The 19,968-nt window shown below is 46.6% G+C and overlaps 2 protein-coding genes across 3 annotated transcripts in view; one reads left to right on the top strand and one right to left on the bottom strand.

Annotated features, from left to right (window-relative positions):
• The window catches only part of spega (striated muscle enriched protein kinase a), a 354,671-nt gene that overhangs the window by 254,629 nt on the left and 80,074 nt on the right, over positions 1–19,968 (top strand). The window contains exons 23-26 of the mRNA XM_072580011.1: positions 4,645–4,744; positions 11,263–11,463; positions 13,679–13,739; positions 16,997–17,074. Of these exons, the coding sequence (XP_072436112.1) occupies positions 4,645–4,744; positions 11,263–11,463; positions 13,679–13,739; positions 16,997–17,074 (440 nt within the window). The remainder of the gene's footprint in view (positions 1–4,644; positions 4,745–11,262; positions 11,464–13,678; positions 13,740–16,996; positions 17,075–19,968) is intronic.
• The window catches only part of LOC140482480 (obscurin-like protein 1), a 71,863-nt gene that overhangs the window by 908 nt on the left and 50,987 nt on the right, over positions 1–19,968 (bottom strand). The window contains exon 2 of one of the 2 annotated variants that reach the window (XM_072580013.1): positions 11,319–11,423. The exons of the other annotated variant lie outside the window; for it this stretch is intronic. The gene's annotated coding sequence lies outside the window, so the exon portion shown is untranslated. Of the gene's footprint in view, positions 1–11,318; positions 11,424–19,968 lie in introns of those variants that run through there. 2 annotated transcript variants of the gene reach the window in all.

The raw sequence follows: 19,968 nt of genomic DNA on the forward strand, positions 1-19,968 counted from the left end.
CTGATAATGCGGTGACCAGAACTGTACACAATACTCCAAGTGTGGCCGTACCAGAGTTTTGTACAGCTGTAGCATAACCTCATGGTTCCGGAACTCGATACCTCTGTTAATAAAAGCTAAAACACTGTGTGCCTTCTTAACAACCTTATCCAACTGGGTGACAACTTTCAAGGATCTGTGTACATGGACACCGAGATCTCTCTGCTCATCTACACTACCAAGAATCTTACCATTAGCCCAGTACTTTGCATTCCGGTTACTCTGACCAAAGTGAATCACCTCACACTTGTCCGCATTAAACTCCATTTGCCACCTCTCAGCCCAGCTCTGCAGTTTATCTATGTCTCTCTGTAATCTACAACATCCTTTGTCACTATCCACAACTCCACCGACCTTAGTGTCGTCTGCAAATTTACTAACCCACCCTTCTACACCCTCATCCAGGTCGTTTATAAAAATGACGAACAGCAGTGGACCCAACACCGACCCTTGCAGTACACCACTAGTAACTGGACTCCAGGATGAATATTCCCCATTAACCACCACCCTCTGTCTTCTTTCAGCAAGCCAATTACTGATCCAAACTGCTATATCTCCCACAATCCTATTTCTCCACATTTTGTACAAAAGCCTACTGTGGGGAACCTTATCGAACGCCTTGCTGAAATCCATATACACCACATCAACCGGTTTACTCTCATCTACCTGTTTGGTCACCTTCTCAAAGAATTCAATAAGGTTTGTGAGGCACGACCTACCCTTCACAAAACCGTATTGACTATCCCTAATCAAATTATTCTTTTCTAGATGATTATAAATCCTATCTCTTATAACATTTTCCAACACCTTACCAACAACTGAAGTAAGGCTCACTGGTCTATAATTACCAGGCTTGTCTCTACTCCCCTTCTTGAACAGGGGAACCACATTTGCTATCCTCCAATCTTCTGGCACTATTCCTGTAGACAATGAGGATTTAAAGTTCAATGCCAAAGGCTCGGCAATCTCCTCCCTGGCTTCCCAGAGGAGCTAGGATAAATCCCATCCGGCCCAGGGGACTTATCTATTTTCACACTCTGCAGGATTTCTAATACCTCTTCCTTGTGAACCTCAATCCCACCTCAATCACGCCTGTATCTCAGTATTCTCCCCGACAACATTGTCATTTTCTAGAGTGAATACTGTCAAAAAATATTCATTTAGTGCTTCCCCTATCTCCTCTGACTCCACACATGACTTCCCACTACTACCCTTGATTGGCCCTAATCTTACTCTCGTCATTCTTTTATTCCTTAAATACCTATAGAAAGCCTTAGGGTTTATCCTGAACCTATCCGCTAACAACTCCTCATGTCTTCTCCTGGCTCTTCTGAGCTCTCTCTTTAGGTCTTTCCTGGCGACCTTGTAACCCTCAAGCACACTGAGCCTTCACATCTCATCCTAATATAAGCCTTCTTCTTCCTCTTGACCAGAGATTCCACTTCCTTCGTAAACCACGGCTCCCGTGCTCTACAGCTTCCTCCCTGCCTGACAGGTACATACTTATCTAGGACATACAGGAGCTTTTCCTTGAATGAGCTCCACATTTCTAATGTCCCCATCCCCTGCAGTTTCCTTCCCCGTCCTATGCTTCCTAAATCTTGCCTAATCGCATCGTAATTGCCTTTCCTCCAGCTGTAACTCTCTTGCCCAGTCGTATACACCTATCCCTTTCTATCACTAAAGTAAACATAACAGAATTGTGATCGCGATCACCAAAGTGCTCACCTGCTTCCAAGTCTAACACCTGGTCAGGCTCGTTACCCAGGACCAAATCTAATGTGGCTTCGCTCCTTGTTGGCCTGTCTACATACTGTGTCAGGAAGCCCTCCTGCACACTCTGGACAATCAACAGGGTTTTCCCAACAATCAACAATGGATTCACGGTCACCATTAGACTCCTAATTCCAGATTTTTATTGAGGTCAAATTCCACCATCTGCTGTGACGGGATTCCAACCTGGATTCTGGATTAACAGTCCAGTAATAATACCACCAGGCCACTGCCTCCCCATTTAAGGCTGTGCTTAAAGGTATTTCAAGAAAAGATGGTAGAACAGGCCACATGTTCTCTCTGGCTCCTGTTCCCTGTGTTCAGTGACGTGGGCAAGGCTGGGTAGATCTCCCATTCTCTTCTTGCCTCACCGTGGCAGAGGACACGGACGCCAGGCAGTTGAGAGTGCAGCAGGAGAAGGATCTAGATGTGACCTTGCAATGGCAAGGCATACAAGGCAACGGGGAAGGTGAGGACTGCAGATGCTAGAGATCAAAGTTGAAGAGTGTAGTGCTGGAAAAGCACAGCCGGTCAAGAACAGGAGAATCGATGGGCCAAGTGCTGGGAAATGGGGATAGAATAGTTAGATGGCTGTTTTTGACTGGCACAGACTGAATAGGTCAAAGGACCTTTTTCTGTGCTGTAGGCCTCTATGACAAATCCACGTCTAACCTATCGAAGGCTATAAGTGGAAGAACTCTAGGAGATCTCCAGCCTCCTGTTTCTGACTAGAACTGTTCAGTCCCTTTATGAAACACTCAGAGCTGCAGTAAGAGCCACCAGCTCACTGACCTTGTTGTGTTAATAGCTGTTGTGATATTTTCTGGCAACATCACTGTGCCCTCGATCGTTGCTAACCTGGTTTGAAGCCAGCCATTGCTGTTGTCAGGGTAATGAATAGTTGGCTGGCAGGCTGTGATTTTTGTGAACTAATCAGCTCAGACCTGAGTCAAGGTTCTGTCTCGAACACGATGAGGAGCAATAGGTCTCAGGAGACTGTGCTGAGCTCATCCGAGGAATTATCATTCCTGCTCCTTCTAATGGTTTCTCTGGAATGATTTGGCCCTGCGACAGGAATGGGGGTGGGATGGGGGAGGGGAGAGTGTCAAGGACTGGGGAACGTGGACAAGGATGTATGGATTGTATTCCAAAGCCAGGATGGGCAGAAAGTGAGAGGTTAGCACACTCCATCAGACAGGCCAGCAACACCCCGTCCACTAGCACGACCTCTGGGCTGGGGAACTGGCAAGCTCAGTTGGTCGGATGTCTGGCTTGCAATGCAGAGCGCCAACATCACTGATTCAATTCTCGCCCTGCCTGAAGTCAATGCAAAGACCTTTGTTCCTCAATCTCACTCCGTGCCTGGAGGTGTAGTAACCCTCAGGTTTAACCCCTCACCTCCACCTCCAACTGTTATGTCTCTCTCTCCCTCTCTACAATGAGAGACCAGCCACTGGCCGTCAGGGAACGAGCACAGTGATCACTCAGTGGGAGCAATGTCACTGGACAAGCAATCCAGGCATCCCCCCATCCCTGCCCAATTGGAACATGGGTTCCAAATCCCACCATGGCAACTGGTGAAATTTAAATTTAACAACCAAGAGTCTACGATAGTCACCACAGAAACCATGTCTTGGGACTATAAGGAATAGGAACAGGAGTAGGCTATTCAGCATCTGTTCCTCCATTCAATAGGATCATGGCTGATCTGACATTCCTCATGTCCACTTTCCTGCCCTTTCCCAGTAACCCTTTATTCCCCGACTGACCAAGGATCTCTCCATCTCAGCCTTCAATACACAGAAGGACTCTGCCCCCACAGCTCTCTGTGGTAAGGAGTTCCAAAGACTCCCAACCCTCTGAGAGAAGAAATTCCTCCTCATCTCAGTCTTAAATTGGTGCTCCTTTACTCGAGGCTGTGCCATCTGGTCCTGGACTCTCCCATGAGGGGAAACACCCTCTCAGCATTGACCCTGTCAAGCCCCTTAAGAATCTGGTATGTTTCAATGAGATCACCTCTCAATCTTTTAAACTCCCAGCGAGTACAGTCCTGACTTGTTTAACCTTAGCACATACAATAATCTCTCCATAGCAGGGATCATCCGAGTGAATCTTCTCTGAACTGCCTCCATTGAAATTAAATCTTTCCTTAGGTAGCTCAGTGGTTAGCACTGCTGCCTCACAATGGCAGGGTCCGGGTTTGATTCCAGTCTTGGGAGACTGTCTGTGTGGAGTTTGGACATTCTCCCCGTGTCTCCGTGGGTTTGCTCCGGTTTCCTCCCGCAATCCAAAGATGTGCAGGTCAGGTGAATTGGCCATACCAAGTTGCCCATAGGGTTAGGTGCATTAGTTAGGGGGATGGGTCTGGATGGGCTACACTTCGGAGGGTCGGTGTGGACATGTTGGGCCGAAGGGCCTGTTTCCATACTGTAGGGAATCTAATCTAATCTTAAGTAAGGGTCCAATCCTGCTCACAGTGCTCCTGATGTGGTCTCCCGAGCACCTTGTACAGTTTGCAGTAAGACTTCCCTACACTTATACTCCAACTCCCCTGAAATAAGGGCCAACATTCCATTGGCCCTTCCTGATTACCTGCTATCCCTGTGTCCTGGCTTTCTGTGTTTCGTGTCCAAGTCTCCCCAAGTCCCTTTGTGTTGCAGCTTTCTGCAGTTTCTCTCCAGTTAAATAATACTGTTTTTTGTCCTCCCTTCCAAAATGAACAACCTTACATTTTCCCACAATGTAGTCCATATGCCACCTCTTCACCCACTTATTTAACCTATCAGTATCTCTCTGTAAATTGTGTTTTCCTGATGCTTTATTCTTTTCCAGAGAAAATTGGAAATGATGAACCTATGGATGATGAGGATACGATCTTGCGGAAAATGAGGCTGTTATCTGATTATTATGATGTGCATCAGGAGATCGGGAGGTGAATGACACAGAGCGGCAGGAACATAACACTAAGGGCTGTGGGTGGTGGGGGAAAGGGGTAAAGGGGTGGGGGTGGGATGTTTTCAATTTTAAAATCAGTTCTACTGCTCCAGCTAATCAGAACAGAGGAATAACACTTGTGAAATTTCTCAATCAAAGACTGAATGATCCGTGAAGGTTTATTTATTATTTTCACAGACTATGGGTATTGAGTCAGAGTCATAGAACACAGAAACAGACCCTTCGGTCCAACTCGTCCATGCTGACCACATATCTTAACCTAATCTCGTCCTATTTGCCAGCACTTGGCCCATACCCCTCTAAATCCTTCCTATTCATATACCCATCCAGATACCTTTTAAATGATGTAATTGTACCAGCCTCCACCACTTCCTCTGGCAGCTCATTCCATACTCGCACCACTCTCTGCGTGAAAAAGTTGCCCCTTAGGTCCCTTTGAAACTTTCCTATTCGCCCTAAACCTATACCTCTAGTTCTGGACTTCCCACCCCAGGGAAAAAACCTTGGCTATTCACCCTATCCATGATCCCTCATGATTTTATGAACCTCTATACAGTCATCCGTCAGCCTCTGATGCTCCAGGAAAAAGAATCCCAGCCTATTCAGCCTCTCCCAATCACTCAAACCTCCAGTCTCAATAACATCTTTTTTTAGCTTTCCTACACCCTTTCTAGTATCCTTCCTATAGCAGGGTGACCAGATTTGTATACAGTACTCCAACTGTGGCTTCCCCAAGGTCCTGCACAGCCACAATGTGACGTTCCAACTCCTGTATTCAATTCTCTGACTGATAAAGTCAAGCATGCCAAACATTATCTTCACCACCCTGTCTATCTGTGATGCCACATTCAAGGAACTATGTATCTGCACCCCTAGGTGTCTCTGTACAACAACACTGCCAGGGTCCCATCATTAACTGCCTAAGTCCTGCCCTGGTCTGTCTTACCAAAATGTCTTACCTCACATTTATCTCAATTAAAAGTCATCTGCCACTGCTTGGCCCATTGGCCCACCTGATCAAGATCCTGTTGTACTCTGAGATAATCTTCTTCACTGTTCACTACACGTCCAATTTTGGTGTCATCTACAAACTTATGAACCATATCTCCTATACTTTCATTCAAATCATTTATGTGAATGATAACCAACAGGGGGCCAGCCCCAATCACTGCGGAATATCGCTGGTCACAGGCCTCCAGCCCGAAAAACAACTCTCCACCACCACCCTCTTGCTCCGACACAGCCAATTCTGTATCCAGTTGACGAGCTCTCCTTGGATCCCGCATGATCTAACCAGTCTACTGTGTGGAACCTTGTCGAAGGCCTTGCAAACGTCTGTTTGTCTGTATGGATTATTGAAGAGTCAGAGATGTATAGCATGGAAACAGACCTTTCGGTCCAACCCGTCCATGCCGACCAGATATCCCAACCCAATCTACTCCCACCTGCCAGCGCCGGCCCATATCCCTCCAAACCCTTCCTATTCATATACCCATCCAAATGCCTCTTAAATGTTGCAATTGTACCAGCCTCCACCACATCCTCTGGCAGCTCATTCCATAAACGTACCACCCTCTGTGTGAAAAGCACCGATCCTTGTGGCACTCCACTGGTCACAGGCCTCCAGTCTGAAAAACAACCCTCCACCACCACCTTTGGTCTTCTACCTTTGAGCCAGTTCTGTATCCAAATGGCTAGTTCTCCCTGTATTTCATGAGATCTAACCTTGCTAATCAGTCTCCCATGGTGAACCTTGTCGAACACCTTACTGAAGTCCATATAGATCACATCTACCACTCTGCCCTCATCAATTCTCTTTGTTACTTCTTCAAAAAACTCAGTCAAGTTTGTGAGACATGATTTCCCACGCACAAAGCCATGTTGACTATCTAATCAGTCCTTGCCTTTCCAAATACATGTACATCTTGTCCCTCAGGATTCCCTCCAACAACTTGCCCACCACCGAGGTCAGGCTCACTGGTCTATAGTTCCCTGGCTTGTCTTTACCGCCCTTCTTAAACAGTGGCACCACGTTTGCCAACCTCCAGTCTTCCGGCACCTCACCTGTGACCATCAATGATACAAATATCTCAGCAAGAGGCCCAGCAATCACTTTTCTAGCTTCCCACAGAGTTCTAGGGTACACCTGATCAGGTCCTGGGGATTTATCCACCTTTAACTGTTTCAAGACATCCAGCACTTCCTTCTCTGTAATCTAGACATTTTGCAAGATATCACCATCTATTTCCCTACAGTCTATATCTTTCATATCCTTTTCCACAGTAAATACTGATGCAAAATATTCATTTAGTATCTCCCCCATTTTCTGTGGCTCCACACAAAGGCCGCCTTGCTGGTCTTTGAGGGGCCCTATTCTCTCCCTAGTTACCCTTTTGTCCTTAATGTATTTGTAAAAACCCTTTGGATTCTCCTTAATTCTATTTGCCAAAGCTATCTCATGTCCGCATTTTGCCCTCCTGATTTCCCTCTTAAGTATACTCCTACTTTCTTTATACTCTTCTAAGGATTCACTCGTTTTATCCTGTCTATACCTGACATATGCTTCCTTTTTCTTAACCAAACCCTCAATTTCTTTAGTCACCCAGCATTCCCTATACCTACCAGCCTTTCCTTTCACACTGACAGGAATATACTTTCTTTGGATTTTTGTTATCTCATTTCTGAAGGCTTCCCATTTTCCAGCCATCCCTTTACCTGCGAACATCTGCCTCCAATCAGCTTTTGAAAGTTCTTGCCTAATACCTTCAAAATTGGCTTTTCTCCAATTTAGAACTTCAACTTTTAGATCTGCTCTATCCTTTTCCATCACTATTTTAAAATGAATAGAATTATGGTCGCTGGCCCCAAAGTGCTCCCCCATTGACACCTCAGTCATCTGCCCTGCCTTATTTCCCAAGAGTAGGTCAAGTTTTGCACCTTCTCTCGTAGGTACATCCACATACTGAATCAGAAATCTTGTACACACTTAAGAAATTCCTCTCCATCTAAACCTTTAACACTAGGGCAGTCTCAGTTGATGTTTGGGAAGTTAAAATCCCCTACCATAACTACCCTATTATTCTTACAGATAGCTGAGATTTCCTTACAAGTTTGTTTCTCAATTTGCCTCTGACTATTAGGGAGTCTGTAATACAATCCCAATAAGGTGATCATCCCTTTCTTATTTCTCAGTTCCACCCAAATAACTTCCCTGGATGCATTTCCGGGAATATCCTCCCTTAGCACAGCTGTAATGCTATCCCTTATCAAAAATGCCACTCCCCCTCCTCTCTTGCCTCCCTTTTTATCCTTCCTGTAGCATTTGTATCCTGGAACATTCAGCTGCCAGTCCTGTCCATCCCTGAACCATGTTTCCGTAATTGCTATGATATCCCAATCCCATGTTCCTAACCATGCCCTGAGTTCATCTGCCTTCCCTGTTAGGCCCCTTGCATTGAAATAAATGCTGCTTAATTTATTAGTCCTACCTTGTCCCTGCTTGCCCTGACTGTTTGACTCACTTCTGTTCTCAGCTGTACCCATCTCAGATTGATCTCTTTCCTCACTAACTCCCTGGGTCCCACCCCTCCCCCCTCCCAAGCAGTTCTAGCAAATTTCCCTGCCAGTATATTAGATATTAGTCCCCTTCCAATTTAGGTGCAATCCGTCCTTCTTGTACAGGTCACATCTACCCCAAAACAGATTCCAATGATCCAAAAATGTGAATCATTCTCCCATACACCAGCTCCTGAGCCATGCATTCATCTGCTCTATCCTCCTATTCCTGCCCTCACTAGCTTGTAGCACCGGGAGTAATCCAGATATTACTACCCTTGAGGCCTCCTTTTTAAATTTCTACCGAACTCTCTGTAATCTCCCTTCAGAGTCTCAACCTTTTCCCTTTCAATGTCATTGGTTCCAATGTGGACAATGACCTCCTGCTGGCCCCTCTCCCCGGTGAGAACATTCTGTACCCTCTCTGAGACATCCTTGATCCTGGCACCAGGGATGAAAAATGTGGTGCTGGAAAAACACAGCACGTCGATTCTCCTGCTCCTCGGATGCTGCCTGGCTTGCTGTGTTTTCCAGCACCATATTTTTCAACTCTGGTCTCCAGCATCTGTAGTCCTCACTTTCTCGTGGCACCAGGGAAACAACACACCATTCTGCTTTTTCTCTGCTGGCCACAGAAACGTCTGTCTGTACCTCTGACTACAGAATCCCCTAACAAAATTGATCTCTTGGAAACTGACGTACCCCTCGTTGCATTAGAATAAGTCTCAATACCAGAAACTTGGCTGTTTGTGCTACATTCCCCTGAGAATCCATCACCCCCTACATTTTCCAAAACAGCATACCTGTTTGAAATGGGTATATCCACAAAAGACTCCTGCTCTCGCTGCCTACCTCTCTTACCTTACCTGAAGTTAACCCATCCATGTGACTGTATCTGAGACTTTCCCCCCTTTCTATAATTGCCATCCATCACATACTGTTAGTTTTGGAGGTTTACAGCAGGAAAACAGGCCTTTCAGCCCAACTTGCCCATGCTGTCCCATTTTCACAATTAATCTAGCCCGATTTGCCTGCGTTTGGTCCATATTCCTCCATACCTATCCCATACAGGTACTTGTCCAAATGTTTCGGAAATGACAAAATTGTACTCGCTTCCACAACTGCCTATGGCGGCCCATTCCAGACACTCACCACCCTCTGTGTGAAAACAATTGTCCCTCTGAACCCTTTGATAACCCTCCCCTCTCACTTTAACCCTCTGCCCTCTAGTTTTACACTCCCCTGTCTTGGGGAAATGTTGTTGGCTATCTACCTTACCTATGCTCCTCATGATTTTATACACCCCTATTAGGTCACTTATACCTCTCTGACCCTCCAAGGTTATATCTCTATAAGCTTTGTTTGACCTGCTGCTTTCACCCAGACTTGCTACACAGCACGCAGTCAGTTCAGTCGCTCTGTGGCTGATGGTTTGGATAATAATGGTGTACGGGGAAATGGCAAAAAGGCAGGAGTTCAGGGCTAGGTAATGGGCTGAATGGTCTCCTGCTATGCCATAACAATTGTGATTCCATGAAGTGGGTGCTTATGCTTCACATCATAGAATGATACACAAAAGGCCATTCGGCCCATCAAGTCTTTACTGCCATAAATATACCATGACCTAAACCAGTCCCACTTTCTCACATTAGGCCCATAGGCTTGAATGTTATGACACCTCAAAAGTTCATCCAAGTACTTTTTAAAGGTTCTGAAAATTCCTGCCTCAACTACTCTCCCAGGCAGTGCATTCCAGACTCCCACTACTCTCTGGGTGAAAAAGGCTTCCTCAAATCCCTTCTAAACCTCCTGCCTTTCACTTTAAAATGATTCCCTATTGTTACTGACCCTTCGACTAAGGGGAACAGCTGTTTTCTATTAATTCTGTCCTTGCCCATCATAAGCACCTAACACCCCTCTCAGGTCAGCCCTCAGCTTGTCCCACACCCGCTCCATCTGACCCCACTACCATATCCTCCTATTCCTTTTTCCCTTACCTTTATCCAGTTGCCCCAAATGCCCCCTGAGGGAGTCACTCCCACATTATCCATATTAAGGCCATTTCTCCTGAATTCTCAATCAGATTTATTACTGACACTTTTGACTCCTATAAGTCTGTAAGATAAAGGAGCAGAATTAGGCCATTCAGTCTGAACTGTCATTCAATCATGGCTGAGATGTTTCTCAACTCCATTCTCCTGCCTTCTCCCCAAAACTTTCTCCCCTTTACTAATCAAGAACATATCTATCTCTGTCTCAAACACACTCAGTGATTTGGCCTCCACAGCCTTCAGCAGCAGTGAGTTCTACAGATTCCTCACCCTCTAGCTGGAAAAAGTCCTCCTCATCTCAATTCAAAAAGGTTGTTCCTTCACTCTGAGGCTGTGCCTTTGGGTCCTAGTCCCTCCTCCTAATGGAAATATTTTCTCCACGTTCGCTCTATCCAGGTCTCTCAGTATTATAGAGTGATAGTGTCATGCAGGCACAAAAACAGAGCCTTCAGCCCAACTCGTTCCATGTTGGCCAGCTTTCCCAAACTGAACTAGTCCTATTTGCCTGTGTTTGGCCCACATCCCTCTGAACAGATCCCCCCCACTCCACATTTTCCATCAATTACAGACCCAGAATCCTCCAAATGCTCCTCCTATGTCTGGTCTCACTCGCCCTTTAGCCCTTGAGTCAGCACCGACAATAACAGCCACAGGAGATGCACTAATCCCGATTTTTCATGTGGAAACATCCTTTTTATATCCTGCCCTGTCAGATTCTTCGACCCGCTTCAAGACCTCGGTCTTCTCTTCCCTGCAGCAGTCGGTTCAGCCAACCCGTGATAGTCTGAACCTCTCACTTCCTCTCCCTGCAGACAGGGGGTTGTGAGGCACTGATGCTACTGTGTGCCAGTTAGTTGTTAACCAGCATTTCTGTTTCCCTTCTCCGAAGGGGTGCCTTTTCGTGCATCAAGCGAGTGATGGAGAGGAGTAGCAAGTTAGACTACGCCGCCAAGTTCATCTCCTTCCGTGCTGCTCCGCGGGACGAGGCCGTGAGGGAGCTGGAGATTCTGTCCCAGCTCGATCACGAGAGGATTGTCTTCTTCCATGATGCTTTTGAGAAAAAGAGCAGTATTGTAATTGTCCTAGAGCTGTATCCTTTCATCATCCAAACTGCTCTCAGGACACAATTTCTTTCACTCCCCCCTGTGCCCCCCCCCCCCCCCCCCCCCCAACCTCCAACCCCCGCTTCACACAGCGCCCACTCAGAGACTGGCTCTGGGGAACCCCTTTACAAAATGTGTTGGGGCCTAGTCAAGGGTCCAGTGGGTGTAGGCCACTCTGCTTTGGCCAGCAGCAGAGTCTGACACAGAATGCCGTGAGCACCACCAGGGACTCGGGCAGGGAGGTTGCCCCTGAACCTCATCGAACTCCATCCAACCAACTGAACTAACACCCCCCCTCCCCCCAACCCTGAGTACATACCTCTGGGGGCAACACTTACTTTTCCACACCATTCAAGCCTGTCCCTATTTGGTCACATCTGATCCGATTATGGTTTGAATTTAATTTCCCTGTCTATTTACACTCATATCATTGCCGTCTGAAGCTGTGGATATTAATGACAGGAACATTAGGAAGCCATTCAGCCCATCAATCCTGCTCCATTTCTTAAACTTTATTCACAGGATGTGGACATCACTGACCAGCCAGCATTTATTACCCATCTCGAATTGCCCAGAGGGCAGTTAAGAGTTAATCACATTGCTGTGGGTCTGGAGTCATATGTAGGCCAGACCAGGTAAGGATGGAAGATTCCCTTACCCAAAGGACATTAGCGAGCCAGATCACGTTTTCTGACAATCGACAATGGATTAATGGTCATCATTAGACTCTTTTAATCCCAATTTTCTTTTATTGAATCAAATTCCACCATCTGCTGTGGTGGGATTTGAACCTGGATTCCCCAGAATATTACTTGGATCTCTGGATTAACAGTCCAACGATAATCCCACCAGGCCATTGCCTCCCATTATTCAGTACGCTCATGGCTGAGTGAATACTTCAATGTCTTTTACTCGCCCCATATGCCTGTACCTCACGGGGAATCACAAATCCTTCAGTTTCTACTTTAAACACGCTCAAAGACAACAGGCACAGCACTCTGTGGTGGAGAATTCCAAATTGGAGTAAAATTCTCACCTCTGTCCAAAGTAACACCTCCTTATTTTTAAATTGTAACCCAAGTTTGAGACTCCCCAACCAGGGGAAATAGCTCCCCTGTCTGTCCCTTTCAGTAGTTTCTGTGTGTCAAGGGGATTCTTTGAAAATTTAAGGAATACAGGTCCAGTTTTCCCAATCCCTCTTCAGTATTCCAGCATTTTCCCCGTCACGTGACTGACCAAGATCTTTCCTGCCCTTACTGTCCTTCGTTATTGTGCACTGGAAGGATTTACAGACTGAATCTTTCTGTCTGTGCTGTGAATGTGCCTTCCTGGTTCAGAGCGAGGTTTGAACCCAGATATTCTGGGTCAGAAGTCACACAACACCACGCTACAGTCCAACAGGTTTATTTGAAATCACAGGCTTTTGGAGCATTGCTCCTTCATCAAGTGATGTGGTGGGATGGGGGTGCTGGGGGAGAAAGTGCAGTGATGGTGCAAGTGTAGAGATGTGGAGCTCCCTTCCTCAAATAGTGGTCAATGCTAATTTGGTTGTTAAATTTAAATCTGAGATAGGCTTTTTCTTATTAAGTAAGGGATATTGACCCAAGGCAGGAATATAGAGCAAGGCCACATATCCTATAGAATGGTGGAGCAGCATCGATGGGCTGAATTGCCTACTCCTGTTCCTATGTTGAAAAGTGAGGATAAGTGGAAACTAGAAAAGACATCAGGCAGGTCAGAGGGAGAGGTATCAAATCAGCAACTCAACCAATACCAGCCATGTTCCATATGGTCAGTGACAGGGAGCTTTACCCTCTATCTAACCCCGTGTAGTCCCTGTCCTGGAAGTGTTTGATGGGAGACAGTGTAGAGTGAGTTTTATTTGATACTGTTAAAGGCCTGAGGACTGCAGTAAAAGCGGAGTCTCTGCATCCTAATGGCACTACCTGACACAGTCTGATGTAGAATTGTAGACTGTGTGTGGTGTGTAGGTGAGTGTGTGTGAGAATGTGAATGTGTGTGTGAGTGAAAGAATTGTGTGTGTTATTGTGTGGAGAGTGTGTGTGTGTATGTGTGTGTGGTGACTGAGTGTGTTCCTACTGTAATAGCAGCGGGTTTCTGACCTTGTCCGTTCTGAGGGATGGCAGGTCTCTCTCTCTCTCTCTCTCTCTCTGTCTGTCTCTGCCTTGACTAGGACTGTAGCTGTGCTCAGGAGGAGCTGTTTGATCGCTTGGTGAAGAAACCCAACGTCTTGGAAACCGAGGTGAGTCTGAGGCTCAGTCCCCACATGCCTCAGTCTGTCAAAGAGCACAGTAGCCAGGGGTCAGAGCCCATCCTAAACTGTGCTCATCCCGAGTCTTTCACCTTGTGTCTGATGGGGAATGTTTGCTTTTATGAAGGGTTTACCAATTAGTCAGACCTGCATTGATAATAGCGCCTTTCATGACCTCAGGTTGTTTGAAAGCAGTTAACATTCAGTGCTGTGGTTGTGCTGTAGGGATTCAATAGTCTAGCATGGCAGCAATATCTCTGAATTCATAATCCATAGAGCTGTTCTGGAACACTGGTTCAAATCTCGCCATGGCCAACTTAACTTAACACTAGGCTTAGTAATAGTGACCATGTAACCATTACCAGTCTCCTGTGGATCTGACCTATATGTGATTACAGACTCTTGTCTACTGTCTGAAATGTCCGAGCAAACCACTCTGTCTCAATAGACAGTCTTAATAAAGGAATGAAAGTCAGCCAGACACTGCACTGTTGACCCTGCAAAGTCAGACTTAGCAATAGCGGGGGGGGGGGGGGGGTCCCAAATTTGGGAGAGCTGTCACACACTGAATTGTACCAAATACCACCACCATTTTCCTAACGCCACCAGCAGGACAGACCCAGCAGAGGTGGCAGCACAGTGGGGTACAGTCAGGAGGGCGTTGTTCCAGGAGTCCCCAACATTGACTCCGGACCCCATGAAGTCTCGTGGCTTCAGGTTAAACAATGGCAAGGAAACCTCCTGCTGATTACCATGTACTGTCCTCCCTCAGCTGAGGTACTCCTCTATGTTGAACAATACTTAGAGGAAGCACTGAGGATGGCAAGGGCACAGAATGTATTCTGGGTGGGGGATTTCAATGACCACCACCAGCAGCAGCCTTAATGATCGAGCTGGTTGGGTCCTAAAGGACATCGCTGCTAGACTGGATCTGTGGCAAGTGGTGAGGGAACCGACAAGGGGGAAAAACAGACTTGACCTCATCCTTACCAAGCTGCCAGCTGCAGATGCGTCTGTCCATGACAGTACCGGTTAGAGTGACCACCGAACAGCCCTTGTGGAGACAAAGTCCCACCTTCATTTTGAGAATACCCTCCATCGGGTTGTGTGGCACTATCACCGTGCTAAAAAGGACAGACTTCAAACAGATCTAGTAACTCAAGACTGGGCATCCGTGAGGCACTGTGGGCCATCAACAGCAACACAACTGTACTCCAGCACAATCTGTAATCTCATGGCCCGGCATATCCCTCACTCAACCATTACCATCAAGCCAAGGGATCAACCCTGGTTCATGCAGTAGGGCATGCCAGGAGCAGCACCAGATGAAGCACTGCCAAACAGCATAAGCAGCCAATGATAGACAGAACTAAGTGATCCCTCAACCAATGGATCAGATCTAAGCTCTGCAGTCCTGCCACATCCAGTTGTGAATGGTGGTGGACAATTAAACAACTCACTGGAGGAAGAGGCTCTACAAACATCCCCATCCTCAATGATAGAAGAGCCCAGTGCATCAGGGCAAAAGATAAAGCGGAAGCTTTTGCAGTAATCTTCAGCTTCTGCAAAACCAGAGTGGATGATCCATCTCAACCTCCCCCAGCAGTCCCCAGCATCACAGATACCAGTCTTCAGCCAATTCAATTCACTCCACGTGATATCAAGAAACAGTTAGAGGCACTGGATACTGTAAAGGCTACGGACCCTGACAACACTCCAGCATTAGTATTGAAGACGTGTGCTCCAGAACTTGCCGCACCCCGAGCCAAGCTGTTCCAGTCCAGTTACAACACTGGCATCTACCCGACAATGTGGAAAATTGCCCAGGTATATCCTGTACAAGAAAAGCAGGACAAATCCAACTCAGCCAATTCCCGCCCCATCAGTCTATTCTCGATCATCAGTAAAGTGATGGAAGGGGTCAGTAACAGTGTTATCAAGCAGCAACTGCTCAGCAATAACTTGCTCAGTGACGCCAAGTTTGGGTTCTGCCAGGGCCACTCATCTCCTGACCCCATTACAGCCTTGGGTTAAACATGGACAAAAGAGCTGAATTCCAGAGGAGTGGGAAGAGGGACAGTCCTTGACATCAAGGCTGCATTCGACCGAGTGTGGCATCAAGGAGCACTGGCTAAACTGGAATCAGTGGGTATTGGGGACAGACTCTGTGCTGGTTAGAGTCATACCTGGATCACAGGGAGATGGCCATGATTGTTGGCAGTCAGTCATCTCAGCTCCAGGACATCACTGCAGGAGGTTCCTCAGGGGAGTGTCTTAGGGCCAACCATCTTCAGCTACTATGTCAATGACCTTCCCTCCATCATAAGGTCAGAAATAGGGATGTTCACCGATGATTGCATAATCTGCAGCACCGTTCATGATTCCTCAGATACCGAAGCAGTCCATGTTCAAATGCAACAAGAACTGGACAAGGCTTGGGCTGACAAGTGGCAAATAACATTTGTGCCACACAAATGCCAGGCTATGACCAACACTAATAAGAGACAATCTAATCACCACCCCATGATATTCGGTGATGTTACCAACACTAAATCCCCAATTTCAACATCCTGGGGGTTATCTTTGACCAGAAATTCAACTGGACTCATCACATAAACACAGTGTATACAAGAGCAAGTCAGAGGCTAGGAAATTAAGGTCCCACAAATATCCATGTAAGAATGATTAGTTATCTGTTTTTGTTTCTCTTTGAGTTTAAAATAATGGCTAACCCTCCTATTCTTCATTAAAATAGTGTTTATATGATGGTTTGCATCTACCTGATGAAATTTCAGATTAACCTCTCGCCCCAGAGATAGTATCTCCCATGGTGTAGCATTTCCTGTGAATGGCATTAGGAATGGCAGCTGGATTTTACACTCCAATTTAAGAAGTAGGCCTTGAACTCAGGATCCTTTACATCAATGGCATTAACTGCCACTGGGAGATGGTGGTCAGAGTACATTTTGAGGTGTCCATTCACACTTTGAACATGTTCAGTCATCGACAATTCCAAATTTATTTCCTAAGGCAGTTGTTTGATCTTTTATTGCTCTATAATTCATTCTCAGGAACAAATGGAGTTCAGATTCCCAAAGTGCCCCCTGTGAGATTTGAACCGACTGTGGCCTGGCACCAGTGTATTTGGTCCAGTGAGTCTGAGAGGTCGGGCAGGGCAGAGCAGGGTGGGGTAGGGTGGGGTCATTGCTTTGTATCATCAGTGACTAACTGAGATCTCCCCTGTCTAGCTGCGATTGTATATCCGTCAGATTCTGGAAGGTCTCAATTATCTCCATCAGAACAACATCCTTCACCTGGACATTAAGGTAATCCTGTTCATTCCTCTGCCATTCAACTTGTTCAGGAGTTAGTATGGTGCGTCTCCAGCTCACACTGACCCCTGGGCTTCACTAATGCACTGCCCTCCAGCTCGAACAATGTCAGTTGATCTATTATGGTTTGTCAGAAATGTTTGTGATGTTATCATCCTGTGATTTGGATTTCCCTCTCCCTGTCTCCTACTCAACTGCACAATCCCTGTCTCCCCCATTTCCCCTCTCTCACCCCCTCCCGCCCTCCTTCAGTCTCCCCCTTTCGCGGTCTCCCACCTTCCCCATTCCCCCTTCTCCCCCTCATCCCTCTCTCACTCCCCCTCTGTTTTCCCCCGTCTCCCTCTCTACCCTGTATCCCTCCTCCCCCTCCCCATCATCGCTGTCTCTCTCTCTCTGAACCTTTGGCTTGTCTCCCTCTCTCCCTATAATCCGTCTCCTTCCCCGTCTTGGCCCCCCCCCCACCCCTCTGACCTGTCTCCTCGTCTCTCCCAGTATCCCCCTCTCTCCCCCATCTCTCTTTCTCTCTCCCCCACCCTCTGGCCTGTCATCGCCTGTCCTCCTGTCTCCCCTTCTTCTCCCTTCCCCCATTTTCTGCTCTCTCACTGTCTGTGTCAGTCCACTTTTCTATTGTTGCCTGTAACTGAGTTTTCGAATGTTTCAATTTGTTTCTCATTCTCCATGTGCTACTTCTTCACACTTCTCTTTCTCTATCTCTTTGTGTTTGTCAGTAACTACCAGTCAGCCTTTGCTTCTGCCTGCCTGTCTCTCTCTCTTTGTCCTGCTCTTTCCCTGTCTGTCTCTCTGCTTCTGTTTGTCTGTCTCCACCCCCCACCACCCTCTGTTAATCCATGCCATCTATCCTGAAATTAAACTCCGGAATTCAAAAGTGCAAGCGTTGAAATAAAATCCCTCTCTCCGTTATTTTAGAACATTAACCCAGTTCGGAGTATTTATAGACTGAATGACCCAGAACATTACAGCTAATCCTGTGGTCCTCCTGTAGTCTCAGGGGACAGTGTAAGATGGTGCACACTGCTCCTGCAACTGTACTGACAGGTGTCTGCTCCAGCCTCAGCAGATCAGGCTGTGCCCTTCAGTTTGGTCAGTACATCACAGTATCCATTCCCGGTCAATGTACAGACCCTGGGCTGGAAGCTAATTCAGGCCTCTTGATCACTGTACATGCCAACTCCCCACCCCTGAGGGAGTCGCACTCAGCACACACAAATCAAAAAAAAATTGTTTGTAAAGAGCTGTACAAAGAGGTAAAAGAAATACAGAAAGATTCACAGGAGCAAATGAAGCAAATGAGATACTGAGTCATTAGGTATTATTGCTCAAAACCTCTTAAAGCAGCCTCTCAAAGGAAGCAAATGTGTGTTTGGAGTAGGCCATTCAGCCCCTCATTCCCAGCACATCATTCTATAAAATGATGGCTGATCTAATTCTCCACATTCCCAGCCAACCTGATAACCTTTCACCTCTTTGTTAATGAAATATCGATCCTTCTCATGCCTAGAAATATTCAAGGACTGCATCCACTACCTGTTCAGGATGATTATTTAAAGGGCACACGACTCCTCCAAGGAATCATTTTCCGGTTTAGACGGACAGCCACTTACTTTAAGACAGTGACTGCCCATCCCTCCCGGTACCAGGGAGAAGGCGAGAGATTTAGGCAAAGAATTGCACAGCTTGGGGTCTAGGTAACCAAAGGCACAGCTGTCAGTGACATAACAAAGGAACCCGATAAAGCCTAATCTAGAATATCACGGTGGGAGGAGGGGCCTGAGGATCTGGAGGAGATTACAGAGACAGATAGGAGCAAGATCTTGGAGATTCCCAAAACAACAAAGGGAATATTAAAGTTGGAGATTGCTGAAAACAAACGTATTTTGTCAAAAACTTGTACTCGTCAGGACAATTTGCAAGAATTACCAGAAGATGTCTCCCTCTGCAAAACATTAAACTAAGCATGATTTCTTTTCTCCTGCCTTGACTGTCCTGCAGACTGCTCCTACTGGCCTTTTCGCACTGAATGGCTTGTTTTTCTCTGAAATAACCTGTCCACTCTCTAATCTTCCAGATAGTTATGTCTGTCTTCTTCAAAAAAAACCCTCTATCTGTCTTCCTGTATCACAGGTACTTAGAGTCAGAGTCATAGAAATGTACAGCACGGAAACAGACCTTTTGGTCCAACTTGCCCATTCCGACCTGACTGTCCCTATTAGGCCATGTTTTTCCAAAAATGCTAAATCCTATCCGTAAGAATTCTGTCCAGTAGCTTCCCAACCACCATGGTGAGACTCACCATTCAATAGTTTCCTGGATTATTCCCATTTCCCTTCAAGAAGAGAGTCATAGAATCATAGAGATGTACAGCACAGAAACAGATCCTTCGGTCCAACCCGTCCATGCCGACCAGATATCCCAACCCAATCCAGTCCCACCTGCCGGCACCCGGCCCATATCCCTCCAAACCCTTCCTATTCATATACCCATCCAAATGCCTTTTAAATGTTGCATTTGTACCAGCCTCCACCACTTCCTCTGGCAGCTCATTCCACGGTGGCACAGTGGTTAGCACTGCTACCTCACAGCACCAGAGACCCGGGTTCAATTCCCGTCTAAGGCAACCGTCTGTGTGGAGTTTGCACATTGTCTGCGTGGGTTTCCTCCAGGTGCTCCGGTTTCCTCCCACAGTCCAAAAATGTGCTGGTTAGGTGAATTGGCCATGCTAAATTGCCCATAGTGTTAGGTGAAGGGGTAAATGTAGGGGAATGGGTCTGGGTGGGTTGCTCTTCGGAGGGTCAGTGTGGACTTGTTGGGCCGAAGGGCCTGTTTCCACAATGTAAGTAATCTAATCATATACGTACCACCCTCTGTGT

This window comes from Chiloscyllium punctatum, chromosome 10 (assembly GCF_047496795.1).
Source record: "Chiloscyllium punctatum isolate Juve2018m chromosome 10, sChiPun1.3, whole genome shotgun sequence".
Taxonomy (NCBI): domain Eukaryota; kingdom Metazoa; phylum Chordata; class Chondrichthyes; order Orectolobiformes; family Hemiscylliidae; genus Chiloscyllium; species Chiloscyllium punctatum.